At 37.9% G+C, this 22,105-nt stretch overlaps 1 protein-coding gene across 1 annotated transcript in view; it reads left to right on the forward strand.

The window, feature by feature from the left end:
• The window catches only part of ELP4 (elongator acetyltransferase complex subunit 4), a 159,292-nt gene that overhangs the window by 7,334 nt on the left and 129,853 nt on the right, over nt 1-22,105 (forward strand). The window contains exon 3 of the mRNA XM_086612908.1: nt 14,172-14,293. Coding sequence (XP_086469034.1) covers nt 14,172-14,293 — 122 coding nt within the window. The remainder of the gene's footprint in view (nt 1-14,171; nt 14,294-22,105) is intronic.

Raw genomic sequence — 22,105 nt, forward strand, 5'->3', positions numbered from 1 at the left:
GTAGTTATGTGGAAAACACCTACATCTGTAATCTGTGTTCACATCTTAAATAGTATAACAATTTAAATACTACTTTTTGATAGCAAGTTGCTGAAACAGAGAACCAGGAACCTAGGGACAACAGATCTACCTCTTAACTTTCCAGTCACTGCAATTTCTCTGAACTGTTGGAGTCTAGAAAGTTGTATGATTGTTTACTTCCACTGAATAAGAGGTAGAGTACTTTAATTGTTTGTAGAAGTGATGAAAACATGTATCACATAATTGCAAAGCTATTTGAGATATGACAAGCAATATCTGGGTGCCTGCATATTAAGTGCCAAAATTCCTGCATTAAAGCCTTAAAAATTAATTTATTGTTCTAAGTTAAAACAGTGGATTACAGGAAGGTGATTGTCAATAGATTTGAAATTGGTAGGTAAAATCTGGAAAAGTCCACAAGGTGTTGTTACAGATAAAAGTGTCAATTTCTCATTGCAGAAGATTGAAAGTGTAGTAAGGCACCATTTTGGCTAAACCCTGATCTTTTGAATGCCTCACATATTGTTAAGGATCAGTGCAAAATTGTAAAGTGGGAGTGTAAAGACAAAATCTGAAAAAATCAGGCACAGAGTAAGATACAACTAGCAAGAATTATCAAGAGTAATTCAGATTTTTCTTATGTACCTCAATAGTTATGAGAAATCCAAGAGAAGGGCTGTTTGGTTACTTGAAGAAGTGGAAAAGCTAGTCATAGTTGATATTGAGAAATGGGAAAATTGTAAAAATTTTTGTATTAATCTTCACACAGAAGTAGCACTGAAATCTCATGACTGTCATAACTGAGAACAGTAACTAGAGATCAGCTTTGCCTAGGGAAAAAGCAGACTAGTGTATGCCTACGTGTTTCAGGTGGTTTCAAATAGATTGTGCCTGCAAAGTGTTTTAAGAGCTTGCTGATGAAGTGCTCGGACCATTAGTGTTTATGAGAACAGGTAGAGGACAGTGAGGGAAAGAAGGAACTGGAAGATTAGAAAATACGAATACAGTTTCTGGTTTTGAATGCTGTTGGAGGAGTCACTGAATTGCAGGCCTTGAACTATAGTTCAGAAGAAAACAAGGCTGTAAGTAGCAGCCAGTGCGTTGAAAAATCTTTCTGTATGGGCGAATGAGCTTGTGGATAGAGGACAAGCAGGACATGTCGTTTATCTTCACTTTGGTAATGCTTCTGACACTGTTTCAAACGGCATTCTCATAATCAAAGCTAGGAACCGTAGCCTGTGTTCACTTCTAATATGCATTCTTGGTGTTTATAATGCAAACTAGCTTCACAACTTAAGGGATTGTTGTTGCATCCTTCCCTTTATATCTTTCCTGATATTCTGAAGTAGGGTTTTTACTTTCAGGAAGTTTAGTCTCCTGATCACTTGAAAGTATTTCTGTTAATATCGTTTAGAATTCGTTTGCATGAAATTTGTGCAAAGACGGAAACATCATGCCTCTAGTGATAGGAACGAGTAGTCTAGCAACTGTTCGAGCTGTTCAGCCTTCAGAAAGATTTAATCAGTAATTTTCAGTCATTTTCTGAAAGGAATGAAAACGATGTGATCCCAATGTTTTATCTGGGTCTACTTTCACTGTGGAATGACAGTCATCACTTGGGAGACTGGTCTGCATTTGTGTCTAGAATTTTGATTAAATACTTTGAATTGTTACAATACTTTGAATTAGTCTTAACACTAAAGAACTTAACAGTAAAATTTGGGAAGAATTTATTTGAAATCTGTTTTAGCCACTATTGGGATTACATCCTGCTATTTTTTGCTTGGCATAGGGATCATGTGAACCTACTCTAGAAGGTGAGCAGCATTTTCTGTTTGCCAGTGAGCCAGGTAATTGCTCTTATTATGGCTTGTTACTTTAAGGCTAGTTTTTGTTTCTACGTTTTATCCATCATTAGAGGCAGGTGTTGCTGTCTCACTGAATCCTAGAAAATATTGATTTTTATGTCAAGTGTATAAATTAGAATCATAGAATGGTTAGGGTTGGAAGGGACCTCAAAGATCATCTAGTTCCAGCCCCCCCACCATGGGCAGGGACACCCTCCACTACACCAGGTTGCCCAAAGCCTCATCCAACCTGGCCTTGAACACTGCCAGGGATGGGGCATCCACAACTTCTCTGGGTAACCTGTTCCAGTGCCTCACCACCCTCCGAGTGAAAAATTTCTTCCTTATATCTAATCGAAATCTGCCCTCTTTCAGTTTAAAGCCATTGCCCCTTGTCCTGTCACTACACACCCTTGTAAAAAGTCCCTCTCCAGCTTTCCTCTAGGCCCCCTTTAAGTACTGGAAGGCTGCTATAAGATCACCCTGGAGCCTTCTCTTCTCCAGGCTGAACAAGCCCAACTCTCTCAGCCTGTCTTCCTAGCAGAGGTGCTCCAGCCCTTGGATCATCTTCATGACCCTCCTCTGGACCCGCTTCAGTAGCTCCATGTCCTTCTTGTGTTGGGGACTCCAGAGCTGAACGCAGTATTCCAGGTGGGGTCTCACAAGAGCTGAGTAGAGGGGCAGAATCACCTCCCTCAACCTGCTGGCCACGCTCCTTTTGATGCAGCCCAGGATACGGTTGGCTTTCTGGGCTGCCAGCACACATTGCCGGCTCATGTTGAGCTTCTCATCCACCAGCACTCCCAAGTCCTTTTCCTCAGGGCTGCTCTCAATCCATTCTCTGCCCAGCCTGTACTTGTGCTTGGGATTGCCCCAACCCACGTAGTGTATGTTATGGTGCAGATGTAAGTAATTTCAATAGTTGCCTGACAGAAAAAATAACTGGCAGTACCTAGTTCCATATAGGCCACCGTTTGTGTAATGGCTGCCATTTAAATTCAGATTTTTTGGGGAAAACTGAATTGATACAGCAGTTCACTATTGCTGAAAGAGGTTGTCCAAATCCTTCTCCCTGTTCTTTGCTGTGCAGTCTTGTTCCTTGAGCTGGCACTGGTGCTTTTCAGCTCTCCAGTTCACAGAAAACTCAGCTAGTTAAAAGAGTGGAGACTTTTCTGTCTGTTTATTGACCTGAGTCTGCTCACTAACATGCAAGATGCGTGCCAGAGCCGGCGCAAGGGCAGAAAGTGCCAGTTAAACTTAAATTTTCTCATGAAATGTCACCCAAGTTTCTGTGAATTCAGGAAAAATTGTAAAAGTTTTATCTCTCATTGCTTTCAGTGAAGATCATACTTTTATCACTCAGTTTGAGAAGAGCTGCAATCTTGCTATGGACAAAGGAAGAAGAAAAAAAGTGTTAGAACTGATCATGTTTTACACAGATCAGAGATTATGAAGCTACATGAGTTTTGTTTTGTCTTCCAATTACAGCATTAACTGGGTGGCATCAAATGAACCTACTTGCTGGAAAATTGTCATTAAACAAAAGAAAGTTGTCTTCAGACGGTATGCAATTAAGTGGTGCAGTTCTTCACCATAGGGTGTTGTGGATGTAAAAACAAATCGTGGTCTCAGTGGGAAACTGGGCAGCCTGATGGAAGAGAAAGCCATTTGCATTACTAGGTTAGTGGGTACCAAATACACCTTAGGAAGTCCTTGAGCTACAAATGGCGAGAGGCTGAACGAGTGCTTGGGTGAAGCACCACGTTTGCTTGTTCAGTTCTTATTCCCTCTTCCTAAATATCTGCTTTTGGCTAGTGTTGAGCATAGAGTTAGCTATCCATTGGACCTGACCGCATGGCACCAGATGAAGTGAGTACAAAGGCAGTGAACTTTGTTTTCTAATGCAAGAGATTACAAAACTCAATGATTTCAAAATGATAGGATTTTTACCTGGATTTTTCTTTCCTCTCCTCTGAGTGCATAGCTGGCAATACTCAGTGGTCGGTTTTAATTTACTTATCCCCTATATTGGTTGTTTATTTGTGATCTGATACTAAATTTAGCTTCACAGAAAGACAAAGGAGAATCTCTCTTTTAGATTTGAAAGCTAATTTCTCTTCCAAATAAAACTTAACTGTATGTTATTTTGAAACATAATTATATACAAAAAGTCTTAAAGAACTGTATTTATTCATGACTCATTAGTCTAAAAATTTTTAGACTAATTTTTAAAGTTGGTGCAGGTAGAATTGTAACTGCATTGTTAGAATATCCTGTCAGTATACAAAAAAATTCTGTCATGAGATTAGTCTAGGCAAGCTTAATATTATACAGGATTGAAGCTGTCAGTGATAAACCTCCTAGGAAGATCTTTCTGCGTTGTACTCCAAGTGTTATAAAAAGGTTAAATTCTTCCCTGTTCCTTCAACATTCTCTAAGGCAAGAATAAATTGCATTACTTTTAGCTTAGCTCCCTTTGCAAATTAAACGCTCATCTTCATTATTTGACACATTATCTTGGTTAATTTAACCAAATAATAGTAGATTCAGGGTATTGGGTATTAAAATATTTATTTTAACTGTTGTGTTCTAGAGATGTGGTAATGTCTTACTTGGTAAGACTGTAAAATATTATTTGAAATAAAAGTGCATACTTTTTAAAAATTTTGTTCATAATAAAGAGCATCATGATTTTCATTTGAACTTAATTCTATAATATATTCCTTTGACAGTGTTTTATTTATATTAGAATTAGAGAGTTGAGGCACATGGTAGTTTCATGCCAGATCCTAGCTACTAAAGGAACTTGATACTTCCCTGGGTTTTGTTCATATAGCAAGAATGCATTGGATTTTAAGTCGTACTTCCATTTCGAAAAGATCTTACTGTACTGGGTTTGCAAGAAGTGGTAAAACAAGCATTCTCACTCTGCGTGAAGTGGATTTGAACGCTGCCAAAACAGTTTGTTCAATATGAATGTGAGACCACTTGTTTGTTGTTTCATCTTAAACCGCTCCAGAAGATTATCCTTCTAGAAGAATCTCCCCTTTCAAAACAAATAGTACAGCTGTTGATGAAGCACACTCCTTTCCCGTCCTCCTCTTTCCAATATACTTCAACCTGTTGTATGTCTGTTTTGCCAGCCGCAGGAAGAGTTTCCAGAAGGATGTTATTTTGTTTTTTAAATACAAGCCTTGTTTATATAACACATTTTGCATAGTGAGTTACAGTGCACTCAGATGTCCTGGGTATTCTGTAAGAACCTGGGTACTCTGTAAGAACCTATTCTTACATACCTTTAAGATGCTCTGGTTTTGACAAGGTCATTGATGGCTAAATGTTTTAAAGATTATCAGTAGGAGGGTTTTTGTTGGTAGCTGAGGTCAATTATTAAAAGTTAAAGTTGTCTGGTTAAAAGCAGGTCTATGCTTGTACATTCTAAGCCCTGAAGCAGTTTCAGCTACTTTAATTAGCTACTATTACTTTTGCTAGACATGCAATTTAACCTGACTAGTTAAGAGCTCTCTTCACTTGTCAATGTAATTGAATTTATCATCTTTTTAAAGTTGAAAAAGATAATCTCCGGAGAGGTACAAAACAGTGATTTGCTAAATATAATTCTACAAAATACAAGTTATTAGGATTCACCTTCCTAAAGTATGGCCAAGTGCCAAATATTGTAACTTACATGTTTGACAACTCTGTTTTGGCATGTGCTAATTAAATGCAAGTGACACAGAGTACAGAGTGTATCCCCTCAAGCTTTGTAAATGTGGACATTAGTAAAGTATCTTTTAAATGGAATTTCAGATTATTAAAATAATCGCATCTTATAACCTGCAGCAATTCAGAGAGATGTTTCATAGCTACAGAAAGACACACCTTAGGTCACAGTACCATACTGCAGAACTATCTGGTGAAAAAATGATCAATACTGATAGACTATGACAGGCTTTTGGCAGCTTTAGGGCAACCTGTCTAGACTTTGTACAGAGAAAAAAAAAAAAAGTTATCTGTACATTACATTGTTTCAGTCTTATTTTTTCCTCATAACTCTCATGATTTTAAGGAGTTATACTACAATTTATCTCTGAAGTTTTTCAAAGACCTTCATGCCGTTTAACATACTAGTGTTTAAAAGTCAGCTATTATAAATATGATCTCTACATATTTATTACCTTATGGTGGATTTTGTTCCTGACTTTTTGTTGTTCTCCATCCCTCCCTTGGAACATGAATACCTCTGCACAGGAGGAGCAGTTATGGCTAGAGATTTTTTCTTAAGACCATATGTTTACATATTAATTTCTATAATTAAATGAGATTTTTGCCCTTGTTTTTTATAAAAATTATATGTTTACAATGCCTTACTCACATCTTCTCTCTTTGTCTTTTGTGCTCTAGCTAAACTCAAGTGTCTTAAAATTTTGTATCTCATTCCATGACCCGTTGATTTCTCCGAGGAGTAGCTGCAGACTGACCATGCACAAAGGTGTTGAGAATGTCTCTTACATGTTCTGTAGCCTATACAGTCTAGGGGTGAAAAGAGCCATGAATAGGAATTGATCATTATCCTTAGTTTTCAACATGGTTATATGTTGGAATTTATTGCACTGATACTGACAATACTGCTTTTGCTCCATGACTATTTTAGCCATGAAAGCATGCTGTTGTGGAAAGAGACCAGTGGATAATGATCACAATAAACTATTTTATTTATGTCCTTATCTATAGGATCAGAAGAGGTTTTGTCCTGGAGACAATATGCATAACTTCTAGGTAAATAATCTCTTTTCCTTGTGTAGTTTTACGCTTCACTAGTTACTCACCTGCTACTTAGCTGTAGAACACTCTTTGTTCAAAAAGAATCAGAGAAAGCTGCGGACTGTTGTGTGACTTGCAGTAACTGGATCCAGAAAAGAGTCTGCAGCTGCAAGAGCCTTATTTGTTTATGTGCCTTATTAGCTAGAAGTGAAGTCCACAATGAAGGCTGCTGACGGGACAGCTCTTTAGTATGGAGGGTAATAACAAAGATTTGGGCCAGGCTTGTCTTAGGTTTATCTTGGCTGACTAAATGCAGTTGAATGTTAGTTCTTACGCATATAGAACAGAGGTGGTTCTTTCGGATGTGGGTGTAATTTGGAAAAATAAAGATAACAGTTGAGAATTTATCCCAGCCATCAGAATAGTAAGTCCAAGCGTTACCAGAAAACAAATATACTTCAAAATCTTTCATTCAGTTTATCTATAAAAGTAATCAGTGAGCTACTGAAGTACCTGTGCTAAATGATTTGTTTGTTTATTTACAAGAAGAAAGCTGTACTCCTATGGTTTTGAATAGTAACGCAACTATTGAAGCCAGGGTACAATGGATGCTATCAGAAAAGCCCCATATGGGTGCACTTTAGATCTTTTGAATACCACAAAAGTTTAGTGACCTAGAAATGAATCAATAAAAAGCCATCCTCTATGTGACAAATTGAAGAACTGAGGGATTCTTACAGATGCATTGACTTTAACAATTCAAGATACACTGTTTGTAAAGGCTTTCTGAGACACATTTAATCCTTAGAGTACTGTAGCAAACTATGAGGTGTTTTATATTTAGATCACTCTCCAGTAGTTCATTTCCTATTTTCGCTCTAAGTTTGTGCTTATGAAAATCAATGTAAGAAGAGTAAAGGAAAAGCTAATGCTAAAATGATGTGTCCTTATACTGAATGTAAAAGTTTTTAATTTGCTAAATTGAAAATCCCTTACTGTTTTGCAGAATATGTTTTGGAAGGGTATGGCAGTGTAAGAACCTCTTTAGTTCTTTTATATTACAAGTAAGTCTATCACTCAACAAAATGAATTATAATCTTGGATAGGTCAGTAAAAGGATTTATATCCCTGTTCCCCTTTGCTTCACTTCTGTAGTTTGTTATAACATTTCAGCATTTCAAATAAAATTTGAGTAAAAATTCTGAACTACTACAGCCTTATTTCCTCTTAGTTTAGTTATCATCAACACACAGTGTGATTTCTTATATTTATCCATGCTTTATGGAGTTCCCATGTTATATCTGGCAAAAAATAGAGCATGTTGTTTACTGTCTAAGGAATAATTAATATAAAAAATGATCCAGACAGACTCTCTGTATAGTTGCAGGCACATACACAAACCATAAAATACTTGGACCAAATGAGATATTGGCTTATACTCCATTAAATGTCAGTTAAGTCTTGTCAATATGTGGTACAACTCAGTGTTTTCTGTGCCTCAAATGATGAAGAAGGTGAACTTTAACCTGTAGATAGAAATTAAGAAATCAAGAGGTTCACCAAGGGTGAAGTAAATGTTACAGGTGGTGATCCTTCTAGAGCATCCGACTGGTGTTCCTTTTCCTCTTTTGTTCAAAAGGAGGATCTAACAAAATTGTCTCCCTACACTGATATCTGCTGCAGCGATGTGATTATATGGGAGGCTTGGTGGCTTCTTTCAGGTAGCTCAGACAATTTTTAAAAAATAAATAATAAGTAGATATCATGCTGTCACTTTGATTTCTAGAAGGCTTTGGTTCTTAAATTGAGAGCTTCATACATGGAGATTAGCAGATGGAAGTCAATATACTGTGACTAATATATTACCAATTATATTGCGGTAAGCAACTGAAGCATAAATAACTAGAGAGAGCCAACATTTAGGGGGCAGAAGCTGTATGTGTTCCTGGACTCCAGTTATAAGGGAGAATTACTCTGCATATGGGGTTTTTTGTCTTCTTGTTGAAGCAGTTTAAGATCGAAGCAGGCTCCAAAGATTATATTTACAAAATAAGACTGTAATTCTTCTTTAAAACTTTAGACAGTGTCATTTCTGCTTTTTGCTTCTGCAACTGTAGTGCTTCAGTTTTATCTGAATTGAGTCTTGTCTCCATCTAAGTCTCATACATGGACCTACATCCTCAGTCACAGCACAATGTATGGCACTGAGTTACTAAGAAAGTAGTTCTTTGGTAACACTGTTAATGGCTTTTTAAATGTGCACTATTTTATTAGGAGCTCCAGACTTTCAAGGATATTGCAGTTCGTAATTCTGTAATGCTTTTGGAAATCAGTCCTGCTGAAATTTTAAGAGGGAACCCAGCACTGTCACCAGTAAGCATTTGTCACTATTGTACTTTTCATGATACTGATCTGTCCCTATTTTTTTATTAGACTATTTTTTTTTAAACAAAGATAAGCGTGTTATTGGAAGTAGATGAGAAGGTTAATATGGCCTACTAAGCAGACTAACAGTAACAAAGGCATGTATATGCCTATGCAAGGGGTTCTCTTGCCGTCCAAGAGAACCCCTGTCGCTCCAGCCAGCGAGTCGGCTTTGTCGGAGGCCCAGCTGAAGTGTATGTACACCAATGCACGCAGCATGGGAAATAAACAGGATGAGCTGGAGATGCGTGCACATGAGCAGGGCTACGACCTTATTGGCATCACGGAGACGTGGTGGGACGACTCCTATGACTGGAGTGTCAACATGGAGGGGTATAAGCTTTTTAGAAAGGACAGGAAGGGGAGACGAGGAGGGGGTGTCGCTCTCTACGTCAGCAACCGGCTGGAGTGCGTGGAGCTTCACCTGGGGTTGGAGGAGGAGCTGACAGAGAGCTTATGGGTCAAGATTAGAGGACGGGGACGGATAGGCGATGTTACAGTAGGGGTCTGTTACAGGCCACCTGGCCAGGAGGACAGAGCAGATGAGACGCTTTATAGCCAGATAGAAGCAGCCTTGCGGTCACAAGCCCTGGTCCTCATGGGGGACTTCAACCACCCTGACATCTGTTGGAGAGACAATACGGCAGGGCACAGGCAGTCCAGGAGGTTCCGGGAATGTGTGGATGACAACTTCCTCCTGCAGGTGATAGAGGAGCCGACAAGGAGGGGTGCCATGCTCAACCTTGTGCTCACCAACAGAGAGGGACTGGTGGGCGATGTGACACTTAAGGATAGCCTTGGCTGCAGTGACCATGACACGGTGGAGTTCAAGATCCATGGGGCAGCAAGGAAACTATACAGCAAGCTCTGTGCCCTAGACTTCAGGAAGGCGGACTTCGGCCTCTTCAAGGACCTGATGGGCAAAGTGCCATGGGAGGCGGCCCTGGAGGGACGAGGGGCCCAGGAAAGTTGGTCCACATTCAAGGAGCACCTCCTCCAAGCTCAGCAGAGGTGCATCCCGATGAAGAACAAGTCGGGCAAAAAGACCAGGAAGCCCGCGTGGATGAGCAAGGAGCTCCTGGACCAACTGAAAATGAAGAGGTTAGCCTATAGAGGGTGGAAGCGGAGACAGATAGCCTGGGAGGAATACAGAGAAGCTGTACGAGTGACCAGGGATCAAGTGAGGAAGGCTAAAGCCCTGAAGGAATTAAATTTGGCAAGGGATATAAAAAGCAATAAGAAAAGCTTCTATAGGTATGTAGGGGACAAAAGGAAGTCCAAAGAGAACGTAGGCCCCCTCCGGAAGGATACTGGTTCTCTGGTTACCCGGGACATAGAGAAGGCTGAGGTACTCAATGACTTTTTCACCTCAGTTTTCACTGATAAAGCCTCTTGTCTTACCACCCAAGCTGTGGAAAGAACTAGCAGGGACTGTGAGGATGAACCACCGCCCACTGTACTTGAAGAGCAGGTTCGGGAACATCTGAGGAACTTGAAGGTGCACAAGTCCATGGGACCTGATGAGATCCATCCGCGGGTCCTGAAGGAACTGGCGGATGAAGTTGCCAAGCCACTGGCTATTGTATTCGAGAAGTCGTGGCGGTCTGGCGAGGTCCCCGATGACTGGAAGAGAGGGAACATAACCCCCATTTTTAAAAAGGGGAACAAGGAGGACCCGGGCAACTACAGGCCGGTCAGCCTCACCTCTGTGCCTGGCAAGGTCATGGAGCAGATTCTCCTGGGAACCATGCTAAGGCACATGGAGAGCAAGGAGGTGGTGGGTGACAGCCAACATGGCTTCACCAAAGGCAGATCGTGCCTGACCAACTTGGTGGCCTTTTATGATGGGGTGACAGCGTCGGTGGACAAGGGTCGACCAATGGATATCATCTACCTGGACTTGTGCAAAGCTTTTGACACTGTCCCGCACGACATTCTTCTCTCTAAACTAGAGAGGCATGGGTTTGATGGATGGACCACTCGGTGGATAAGGAATTGGCTCAATGGCTGCACTCAGAGAGTAGTGGTCAACGGCTCGATGTCCAAGTGGAGACCGGTCACGAGTGGCGTCCCTCAGGGGTCCGTGTTGGGCCCAGCCCTCTTCAACATCTTTGTCGGTGACGTGGACAGTGGCATGGAGTGCACCCTCAGCAAGTTCGCCGATGACACCAAGCTGTGTGGTGTTGTCGACACGCTGGAAGGGAGGGATGCCATCCAGAGGGACCTCGACAGGCTGGAGAGGTGGGCCCGTACCAACCTCATGAAGTTCAACCAGGCCAAATGCAAGGTCCTACATCTGGGTCGTGGCAATCCCAGGCACAAATACAGACTGGGCGGAGAATGGATTGTGAGCAGCCCTGAGGAGAAGGACTTGGGAGTACTGGTGGACGAGAAACTCAATATGAGCCGGCAATGTGCTCTTGCGGCCCAGAAGGCCAACCGCGTCCTGGGCTGCATCAAGAGGAGCGTGGCCAGCAGGTCGAGAGAGGTGATTCTTCCCCTCTACTCTGCCCTCGTGAGACCTCACCTGGAGTTCTGCGTCCAGTTCTGGAGTCCCCAACATAAGAAGGACTTGGACCAGTTGGAGAGGGTCCAGAGGAGGGCCACGAAGATGATAAGAAGGCTGGAGCACCTTTCCTATGAGGACAGGCTGAAAGAGTTGGGGCTGTTCAGCCTGGAGAAGAGGAGGCTCCGGGGTGACCTTATAGCGGTCTTCCAGTACCTCTAGGGGGCCTACAGGAAAGATGGGGAGAGGCTATTCAGGAGGGCCTGTTGTGATAGGACAAGGGGTAATGGTTTTAAAATAGAGGGAGGTAGATTCAGATTGGATATTAGGAAAAAATTTTTTACCATGAGAGTTGTAGAACACTGGAACAGGTTGCCCAGAGAGGTGGTGGATGCTCCATCCCTGGAGACGTTCAAGGCCAGGTTGGACGAGGCCCTGAGCAACCTGATCTAGTTGGAGATATCCCTGTTTGTTGCAGGGGGGTTGGACTAGATGACCTTTGAAGGTCCCTTCCAGCCCTAACCATTCTATGATTCTATGATTCTATATTAACACACTCTGAGTTCTTAAAACCCTCCAACTCTTAAGTGAAATGGATGTATCAATGGCTAGTACTAGTAGCAATAGTGTTGCAATTATTGTATTCCCTTTGGCTTACTTGGATGTCCAATTTTATGTAATTTCCTGTCTTAGCAACTATGTTATGAAGCAATTTTCGCTATCTCAAAAAGTTGCTTTAGAGTCACTTTTAGTTAATTTCTTGGGCTTAACGAAAGGGAGACTTTTAAGTATTTCCCCTTAACAACAAAGTAGATAATCTTGATGCTGTATCTTTAAAGATTATTCTGAAGAAGGAAGAAGAAAGAAATGAATTTTCCAGATTTTAAGTGTATACCTTTTAACTTTTTTAAAAAAAATAAATACTGAATTTAAAAAAACAGGATTTTGCCCAATGTCGCATGGAGGAAGGGAAATATCTCTGAGATAACTGTTCCTTCTCCAATGAATTTGAAAACTTGTGGTTTGAATTTCTTTCTCTTGTTAATCTGAGCACTGAAATTGTCAGTACTTGTGTATGGTATCGGGTGTTGTAGCAGTGCAACACTATTTTTCTGTGATTTGTTTCTCAAGTTTCCCCATTCCTATTAATGTTCTTTCTCCTTTTTGGATATACATCTCCTTCCTTCCTTTCCTCCCACTCCACTTCATAGGTGCCTTTTGATTCTTAAGCTCCAAAACATACTATTCTGGTACATATCACAGTGATATTCTTTTTGTTTTCCTTCTTTAGTATTTTTACAAGTTAGATATGGATGACAACTTCCTTATTTTCAGCGTTTGTTATTGGTTTTGTGGTTTTTCTTTTAATATTTTCATATGTGATTCATAATAGGGAGGAAATTGTTTCCAAGTCACACAAAGAATGGATTAAGAGTCCTGTTGGTTCTGTATAAAGAAGATCTATCTCTCTGTATTTTTCTGCCACAACATCTCTGTGTATTATCTTCCAGCAGCCAGGTTAACAGATGAAAAAGTGAAGCCGTGCATTGTTGCATTTACTTTTCTCCCAAACAAAATATTTGAGATATCTTCCTAAATAAATGTCAGAAATATGTTGCTCCAAAAAGCATGATCTAAAATTTTACTGGGCAATTAATTGGATAATTATATTGTTAAGAATGTTTTTTGCTAAAATTAACATTGCTGTTGTTTATATTTCTAAAACATAAAGAAAATCAGAGATGGTTCAAATTTCAATTGTTTACTCATTCACTTCCCCCATAGTTTTGAGTTATGATAAGTTTCAGTTCTATGAAGCTCATTAAGAGTTTCTAATTCTGGTAATTTCTTATACTTAACTTGCAACAAAGAAGCGGAAGGAAATGTTAGCCTTTCTGAAGTGAGTGGGAGTTTGTATTTTTATTTCCGTAGGCTAACATTTGCAATGTCTGTTAACAAGTATTGTCTCACTTCTTAGACTATAAGTTCATGTGTCTTTTGAATGTGTTAATGATTTTACTCTGGATAGCTTTCAAAAACGGCATTGCAAATTGTTTTTTCAATATATCCATTTGGTTTGCCTATTTTTGTAGTTCATACGGTTTTGAAAGAAATGGTCTCTATCAGAAATGATACCTTCATATCGCTTTAGCATGTCAAGTATGATTAAACGTTGAAAAACATCACTTAATAGATATTTTAAGCAAGTTGATTAATATTTTAAGCATTAAAAATAGAAATATTAGTAGAGTTCTCCAAAATGAACAAAACCCCTTCCCATTCAACCACGATTTCACTAATCTTAGTTGATACCAGTGGGAAACCTTGTTAGGGAGATAGCACTATTGCTATATCCCATCCGTATCTTAGATTCAAATACATGATTAAGAACTATTTCTCTAGCTTGAAAAATTAGGAATACAGTATTATCAAGCATTGCTTTTAAAGCTTTGGATTCACATTTTACCTATTATCACTGTTGCAGATTTTATACTGTAGGAGGGTAGACCAAATGAGGGCTTTTATAGTGTTGTGAAATTACAGGAAATTACAGGAGGTGATTTATCTAACAAAAAAGGAAAAAATTCCAACCGTTCTTGTTTTCACAGAGGAAGATAAATATGGTCTTTACTCCAATTTGTTGTTCAAGTATTTTCTCGCGGAGGGAGTTGTCTGTGGACATGACTTGTTTGTTGCTTCTGCTAAAGAGCATCCTGACAACATCTTAAAGGTAAAGAAGACTCATAGCTTTTGACAAGTAAAGCTGTAATCTCGTGATGAATTTAAATACATTTTAAACTGTATACATTGTATAGTAAAAAATTAATTAATCTTGGTGATTCTTAAGAAGTTGGGAAGTGCAGGAGTATTTACACTAGCCAGATTTGGGAACTAAATTTAGCTCACCAGCCTCTGTGGACAGATAATGGAGTAAGATCCTCCCAAGGCCACATCAGGCTAGGAGCCTACTTAGCTTTTATTTTGATTATGGGCAAAACCAGACAGACCAGCTGGTTTAGTTGAATGGTGTGAGTAAACCCAACTGTTTACAGTTTCCACCTGTCTATCGGGAAAGGTAGTTAAGCTGCTTCCAATATATTGTGTTGGAAACCGTGTACAATTTGTGTAGATATTTATTGTAGTTTCCTGTAGAAAAGAAGAATATAATTTAACATCTTTACAACCTCCTTTACATGTACTTTTCATCCTGAGTGTCTTTTTTTTCTACCAGGAAACATGGTCAGCTTTGGATGAGAAAATATGGAAAGGTTCCTTTCAGACTTTAGTGAGCTCCTAGTCAAACACTGATAGTTTCCATTATAAATAACTTATATAAGGGAAAAAGCCCGATCAACACCGAAAAAAATGCTGAAGTGTAAGGATAATCTTAAAAAATTTCATTAAATATTTTGTGTCTTTCTAAGGCTGCTTTTTTTCTAATATCAAAAGTAACATCTAATTTACTGATTACTTCTGCATCAAGTGCCTCACTATCATTGGTAGGCAATAGCCTTAAAAGTCTTCAGAGACTATTTCTGGACAAAATGATTACTTTTCTTTTTTCCTACGCAATGGTGGTAGATTCTATGGCTAATCTATTCATTATTATCATCAGTATTCAGGAAAAAGTATATTCTTAATGAAGTTATGTGATTGTGGTTATGAAAAATCTAGGGGTTTTTTAATGATCTTGAACGTAAAGAGGGTTCTTTTAGAGGTGAAATTTTTATCGTTTGTTCTTATGGTTTGGAATACAGCCTAAACAAATGGGTTAGGATTTGATTGTGAAGTGCGAATTACATAAGAATGCGCTATATTTTTTAATAATATATGATTTTAAATCACTGGTAGTCAAGTCATTGACTCACTGACTATATGATACATGATCATTGTGGCTGTTTTTCTCAACAAAATTTACATTACATTACAGCATTACATTAAAATTTCTTAGTAGCTAACATACCTTTTATTCTTCTTTTGTTCACCTTTGAGTCAGTTGTTCATAGCATGTCATTTTTTCCTAGCTCCTGTTGTTTATGCTTTTGCAAATTGTTACATACATCTGTCCTTCTTGTACCAGTTTGAATTTCTGGTCGGTTAGTTTGATGTGACTTATTGAGCTCTGTTGTCTGATTTCGACTGATTTTCAAGTTTTCCTTCTTACTTTTCAGGAGTAGACACTAGGTAATAATACTGCGTTCCTCCGTTGCAACTCCATAGTGATATTACTATAAGAGATTATAGATGGATGGACAATATTACTACAGGAAAATTGAGGAAAACATAATTTTGTCTTGTTTTCTTCCTCTGTTTGTGTGTTTATCCACACAATGTATCCAACTTTACTCTTGTCTGTGCTTCTCTACTCTTACCCTGACTATTTAACACTTTGTTTGCTTAGCAGACAAGGCACAATAGAGTTGATTTCTATGATTTGTATTGCTGTCTTGAAATTGCTTCAGTGAAATAACCCTGTAATATGCTGGGCATCAATCTGGCGAATTATGTACTTTCACTTTTGGAAAGCTTAGGCACTTCTTGAAATGCCAATATATGTTACCTAAAAACCATTATTACCTCACCTGGAAAAGTCAATGTAAGACTAGCATTGGCCACAGTCACAGAGGTAGAGGAGTTTTCCCTGCAACTGCCTCACTTGGCTTATAAAAGAAAGGAACTTCAGGTGCTTCAAGAAGTCTTCTCCTGTCATAAAAATGACCTGCTTGGCATTTGGATGTCTCCACCAAGTCAGGATTTTAATATAATATAACATATCTGACTGTTGAATAGCATTGCGTTTTATTTGATGACATTAGTAAGTAATTTATTTTCGTTATCTGATTGGACTGTATTCTGTACTGGAAAGGCAACATAGATTTGGTACATATCAACTTGAATTATACATTTTGTGATTGTTTTTTGTTTTATAAAATTAAGGTATGGATTCAATATATTATGTAGCTAGCATTCTAATTAACTGGTGTTTTACATAAAGATAGTTCCTTAACTGCCTTGTGTCCATATTGTGTGGTCAGTCTATTTATACATTCAGTTCTCTGCTGAGATGCCATAATTACCCTATTCTAATTTTATGATGTGATTGAAAGTTTCTTGAACCTATAACCAAGACAAATATTGCTGGTAGTAGGAAGGGGAAAAGACGTTCTTATAGACCATAATTATCTTGAAATTGTATATAACTAAAAGACAAGCAGAGGATAAAAAGCCCTGATCAGCTGCCTAAGATATGTTTTATTACCACCCACCAATTTATCCATCATCCTTTGAAAACATATTCATGCCTTTTGTAGTCAAAGCTCCTTCAGGAAATATGCATTAAGACGTAATGCTGAAAAATTATACACCTCTGGTAAAACCTACAGAACTATATACATGCCAGTTTTTAGAAAGTATTTTAAACATTTGAGAGCATTTCTGTTCAATCTATATTCTTCAACAAAAGGCAACTTTTTACTGTAAGGGTATAAGTACTGGGAATAGTGTACAATATAAGAAATAGAATGGTATATTTCTATGATCGATCAAAAAATAAAACTAATTGCATTGGTAAATGGAAAACTAATTTAATAGTAAAATGACTGAAGGAAACATTATATCTTAATATTCCATTTTCAGTACCATTCCTTATTAAGTTTAGACTACAAATTATGAAAGGCTGTTATGTGCTCAAGCTTAAAAACAGAGTAACCAATAAAATAGATTTTTTTTTCTTGTATCTGTTACCTTAAGTTGACTGCGTTTAGTGAATTTTTTTTTTTATAATTCAGTACTCTAAGGTTAATGTCAGCTATTTTGAAGTTGCATATTGTTTACGTGTTTGAGAGTAGAACATACAAATTTGAGTATATGAATATGTTTATTACAGAGGAAATCTTAAACACTGTTAGGCTTTTTGTGAGGAACAGCAAGCAAAGGGTTTGAATGTTTCCTTGAACATAACTGTAGCCAAAATTAGAACAGGCTTGCATCTACTCCAATCTAGGCTAGGTACCAAACTGATTTCTGGAAGCCATAAAAATACAGTAACTGTGTAACAGTTTAGTTCTTTACACTCCTTCTCCTTGTTAGTGCCAAGGTATGGTTCCAGTCTTAAATAATAAATCTGTATCTGTGGTGGCTGCATTTCCATATTTCTAACTTTTACTACTTGAGATTTGGCACTAGAATTCTAGAACTGCCTAAACTGCTTATATAATAATTTATTTGCCTTTTTTCCTGCATAATTATTTTGTCTAGACCTTGGGGAGGAACTGATTCTGACAAGTTTTAATGAGGAAAAAATTGGATTATATGTGCCAATTGTGAGTTCATCTTTACAATAAAGAGTGTGCTCTGTTAAGTTGCCTTTACTGTGGAGCCTGTGCAAAGTTTGTCTCAAGAGGAAGACTTACTGGTCATTACACGTGCTGGGAAACAGAAAAAAGCATTCCCTGAAGCCCAACAGTTTCCCTGTGGGACCCTGGCCAATGTCACCTCAATGACCATTGCATTGGGAACCTGGAAGCCTGAGGTGGAAGAGTGGGAGGTCCAGAACTGCTTTCTAGAGCTGCATCTGTTCATCTCCTGTGGAAAGTTGAAAAACACTTTGTGCAATTACTGCATTTTTATGGAATTTTCATTTTCAAGCTGGAATTTTATTACAGGGTACTTTTGGATTCTGTTGGGATTGCCTTTTGGAGGTTTTCCTACAACAAGAGAGGATAAAAAGCACATCCTTCGAGGTAAAAAACCTTAGTTTAACATAAGTCTATGAGCCTGCTGCTTATGGTGGGGATGCTTTTCCTACCTCTGCTATAGAGCGTCACCTTCTTAGAAGGAAATGCATTCCCCAAGATTCTACCCCAGTCAGGTCCTTTAAGGCTTACCATACTAAGGCATGAAGCGGTATTTACCTTGTACATCTGGTGTCATTGTACTTCCAGGTTTGGAAATGAACAATGTACAAACAGTTTACTCTCTGGAGAGCTACAAAGAATATTCTCTTAAGTAGTAAAGCCCTTAGTGTGCCCATGTATCAGATACACAGCTTCACTGTATATGAGCAGTATGCTGAGCATATCCTGAAGTCAGGTCAGTCAGGAGAAACCATGCTAATGGTCTAGGGAACCACAGTGAAAGGGAAATACACAGCATCTCTCGGTGAGGGAGCTGGGAGGTGCACGTAGGGAAGTATAATGGTTTATTAAAAAACAATAGGGACAAGATCAAAAAAACCTCCAGGAACAAGTTTTTTAAAAATTCCTACTGAGCTGAAAAGATCTCTAAAAGAAAAGTGAAAGTATATTTTACTTAAGCAAAATGCCATATTTATGTCATTTGGAAAAGACTGGAAAAATTCCTCCTTCATCAAGCTGGTTATACTGAGAGGACTTGAAGAACAGACAGTGCACACTTACTCTTTTCCCACTGAAACGGTAAATGCAGAAAGAATCTAGCACAAGATACTTCTGTTATTTCCAGGGATATTGAAAAAAAAAAAAAAACAACCACCATAAACAATCCACTGAGCTTCAGCATTGTATTACTATGCACGCAAACAACCTCTTGAAAGAAAGCATGGATGTCTACATGGACTTTTTTATTCCAGCAAAGTACATTCAACCACGATACTTACATTTTTGCTCATAGGTAAGACTCTAAAACATTGTTTTGTCAAAAGGAAGAATGCAAACCTGGAAGAAAAGATCAGGCTGGTGACTTGGGCTTTCCAAGCTTCTGTTTTCGAAGAGCACTGTCCTAACTCCTTCCTGTCTCTTTGCTGTGTGGTGTTGTGAAAGAAGCTCTGTATGAATGCAGGAGGTATTTTTTCTGTCATCTGACATTTTTAGATGCTATATAAAGAAATTAAAAGTATAATAACTTGAAAAGTAAAAATATATGTGCAAGCAAGGCTATGTTCCTATTAGCCTTTTTTCCTGATTGCATTTTCAAAATGCATGAGCTTGTGGCAGTGATTCAGCTGCTGTGTGCTGTTAAATGTTATCACTTAATACACAGAAATCCAATTACAGTTACAGCACTACTGAACTTTCCTACCACCTTCTATCTCTCTCTCTGAAGTAAAGTTGTGCCTTGTGGCACAAATACTGGCGTTGAAGCTAACCTTGGCAGCTGTCTCAGAGTTTGAATATTCCTTTGAAAAATCTAATTTGTTTGTTATGTAGCTCTTGTTCATCTGTTTATTTTGCTTGCTTGCATGTTGGGTAAATGGAATACCTATTTCACATTTTTCTGTATTAAAATTTAAATATTTTAATTATATTGTAATTTAATTTTCTGCATTACAAAACTGTGTTATAAACTTGACAGAGAAGTTGTATGGGTGTGAAAGAGGATGCTGGAAAAAAATAATCACTCTGTTTAAAAAGTATTAAATCCTTTTAAGCGATACCCATGCTGGGAACTCTCTAAAGTGTAAAGCTTAGTCTTTGTCAAAAGTTCAGACAAATCTGATAAAAAGATTTTCCAGAACTGGACGAAATAAATGTTTGGCTTAAATTTCAGGTTTCCTATCTACCAATCCTTGGCTCTTTATTAGGACATTTTCTTTCATGATCTTAGTTATGAATTTATGTTTCTTTTAAACAGAGATCTTACTAGCCTGTTAAATGTGTCATAAAAGTAGTAGCTTAAAAAAAACCAAATGTTTAGAGTTCAGTGATTACGAGTAACTATTTTACAAATCTAGTTGGTAACTTTCTAGAATTGATTTGCTCAGGTAGTGAACTATTGCTTACAGTGCTCATCTCTAAAGGTGCTCATGAATAATGTTGTTATTACTAAATCTGTTTAGGCCAGTGCATTATACACTGCAGCAGAGTTTACGGAATTTTAAACAAGGACACTCTCATTTTTATTTAGTTTCTTCACATTACTTTTTTTTAGTATGCATTCTCTTTTTTGTTGTATTTGTCTTTTACTTACTTAAGCATTCGTGAACTGATTCAGTAAAAGATGTAATTTCATCATTAGAAAGTCATCTAATCTTCTTGTATGCATTCCTGAGTTTCAGTGTTGTGAAAAGAAGCCATAGTGCAAGGAAGTTATAGCAAAGAGTTCTGTGACTTGACTGTAGGGATTACTCCTGTGTACGTGAAGTAGAGAATATGTTCTCATGAGTTAAAAAGAAAATACTCCCTAGAGTACTTTTGATTAACCTTTTCTATTTCCTAAAACAGGGGAACATTACTTGCCTTTTCTCTTAACACAATTCTTGTTTATCCTGGGTTGACATCCATTTGGTCCTTTTGAATGGCAAGGAAAAATTTCTGTAGAACAGCCTTACCTGGAGATGGAAATAAATTTTTATACAAGGGCCACTGAAAGGAGAAAAAATCTGTATCCAGTCATTTGTGTTCTTTAACAATAGACCTTGTCTTCACAAGTGTTTACAATCAAAATAGAATCCTCCCCCGTTTTGGGAGTAGGGCCCTTTAAACTGACATTTATATAATACATTATTGAAAAGAAAATATTTACCCTTCCTGACTTACCATCTGGTGTCCTTTAAATAAGAAAAATTAACATAATGAAAAAGAGCCTTAAATTCATGTGAGTTTAAACTATTTAAATATCGTTGCAATCAGAGATCAACAGAGAATTGTACTCCCTTTATTATTTTTTTATTTCACATTTCTTTAATCATACTTGTGAGGAGATTGCAAAACAGTTGCATAAAACCATGTGAACAACATTTTTATTGATACATAAATAGATAATGTTTAAAATTCTTAAGTACTATTAATTATACAGTTATTGAAACCCATAAGGATCAAAGGAATTTATATAAGAGGGATTTCACATTCAGCTTGGATTATGTTGCTAAATAATAGCACAGTAGTACTTCTTTAGCATTGTAAAATAGCTTAGAGAGGAGTATGATGCCTATAGTTGGTGTAATGCATTGGTAATTAAGAGGGTGTGAGGTTAAGCTTCATTAACTGCTGTGGGATTGTATCTTGGATTTTATTATCCCCTAGAGAACATAAGAAGTGAGAGAGGTCAAACTGTTAGAATCTGATTTTGCTTCATGCATCTGCCAAAACAAGGCAGGCAAAGTAATGTGGCAGCAAACACAGAAAGACCTGGATTGCTAGCAGATACAGGTTGTGTGTTGGTTTATTGCAAAGATTAAAGATTTATTAATGAAATAATTTTTCAATAAAACCTTCACAAGCTTAGTTTGTAGGAAACAACATTATTTTAATTACATTGTCTTTTAGTGTTAGTGCATTAGAAAACCGTTTTTTTCCCAAACTTATTTTTTATTTTACAACAAAGCAACAAACTTCTCTTTTTTCCTTCCTTCTGCATCTCACTCTACACACAGACGAATTTTCCAACCAAACTGCGCTTAATAACTTTAGCACTTGTCTGTGGTTTTGTGTATTTATGCTGCATAGCAAAGACTTGTATTTTAGTTGACCCCAAGAAATGCTGTACATTTTCTTTTTTTCTGTTTTAACTAATGCACTGCTACATGCTTTGTTTTTTTTATATACCTTATGAGAGATTTGTCTTT

This window comes from Tauraco erythrolophus, chromosome 6 (assembly GCF_009769465.1).
Source record: "Tauraco erythrolophus isolate bTauEry1 chromosome 6, bTauEry1.pri, whole genome shotgun sequence".
Lineage (NCBI taxonomy): Eukaryota > Metazoa > Chordata > Aves > Musophagiformes > Musophagidae > Tauraco > Tauraco erythrolophus.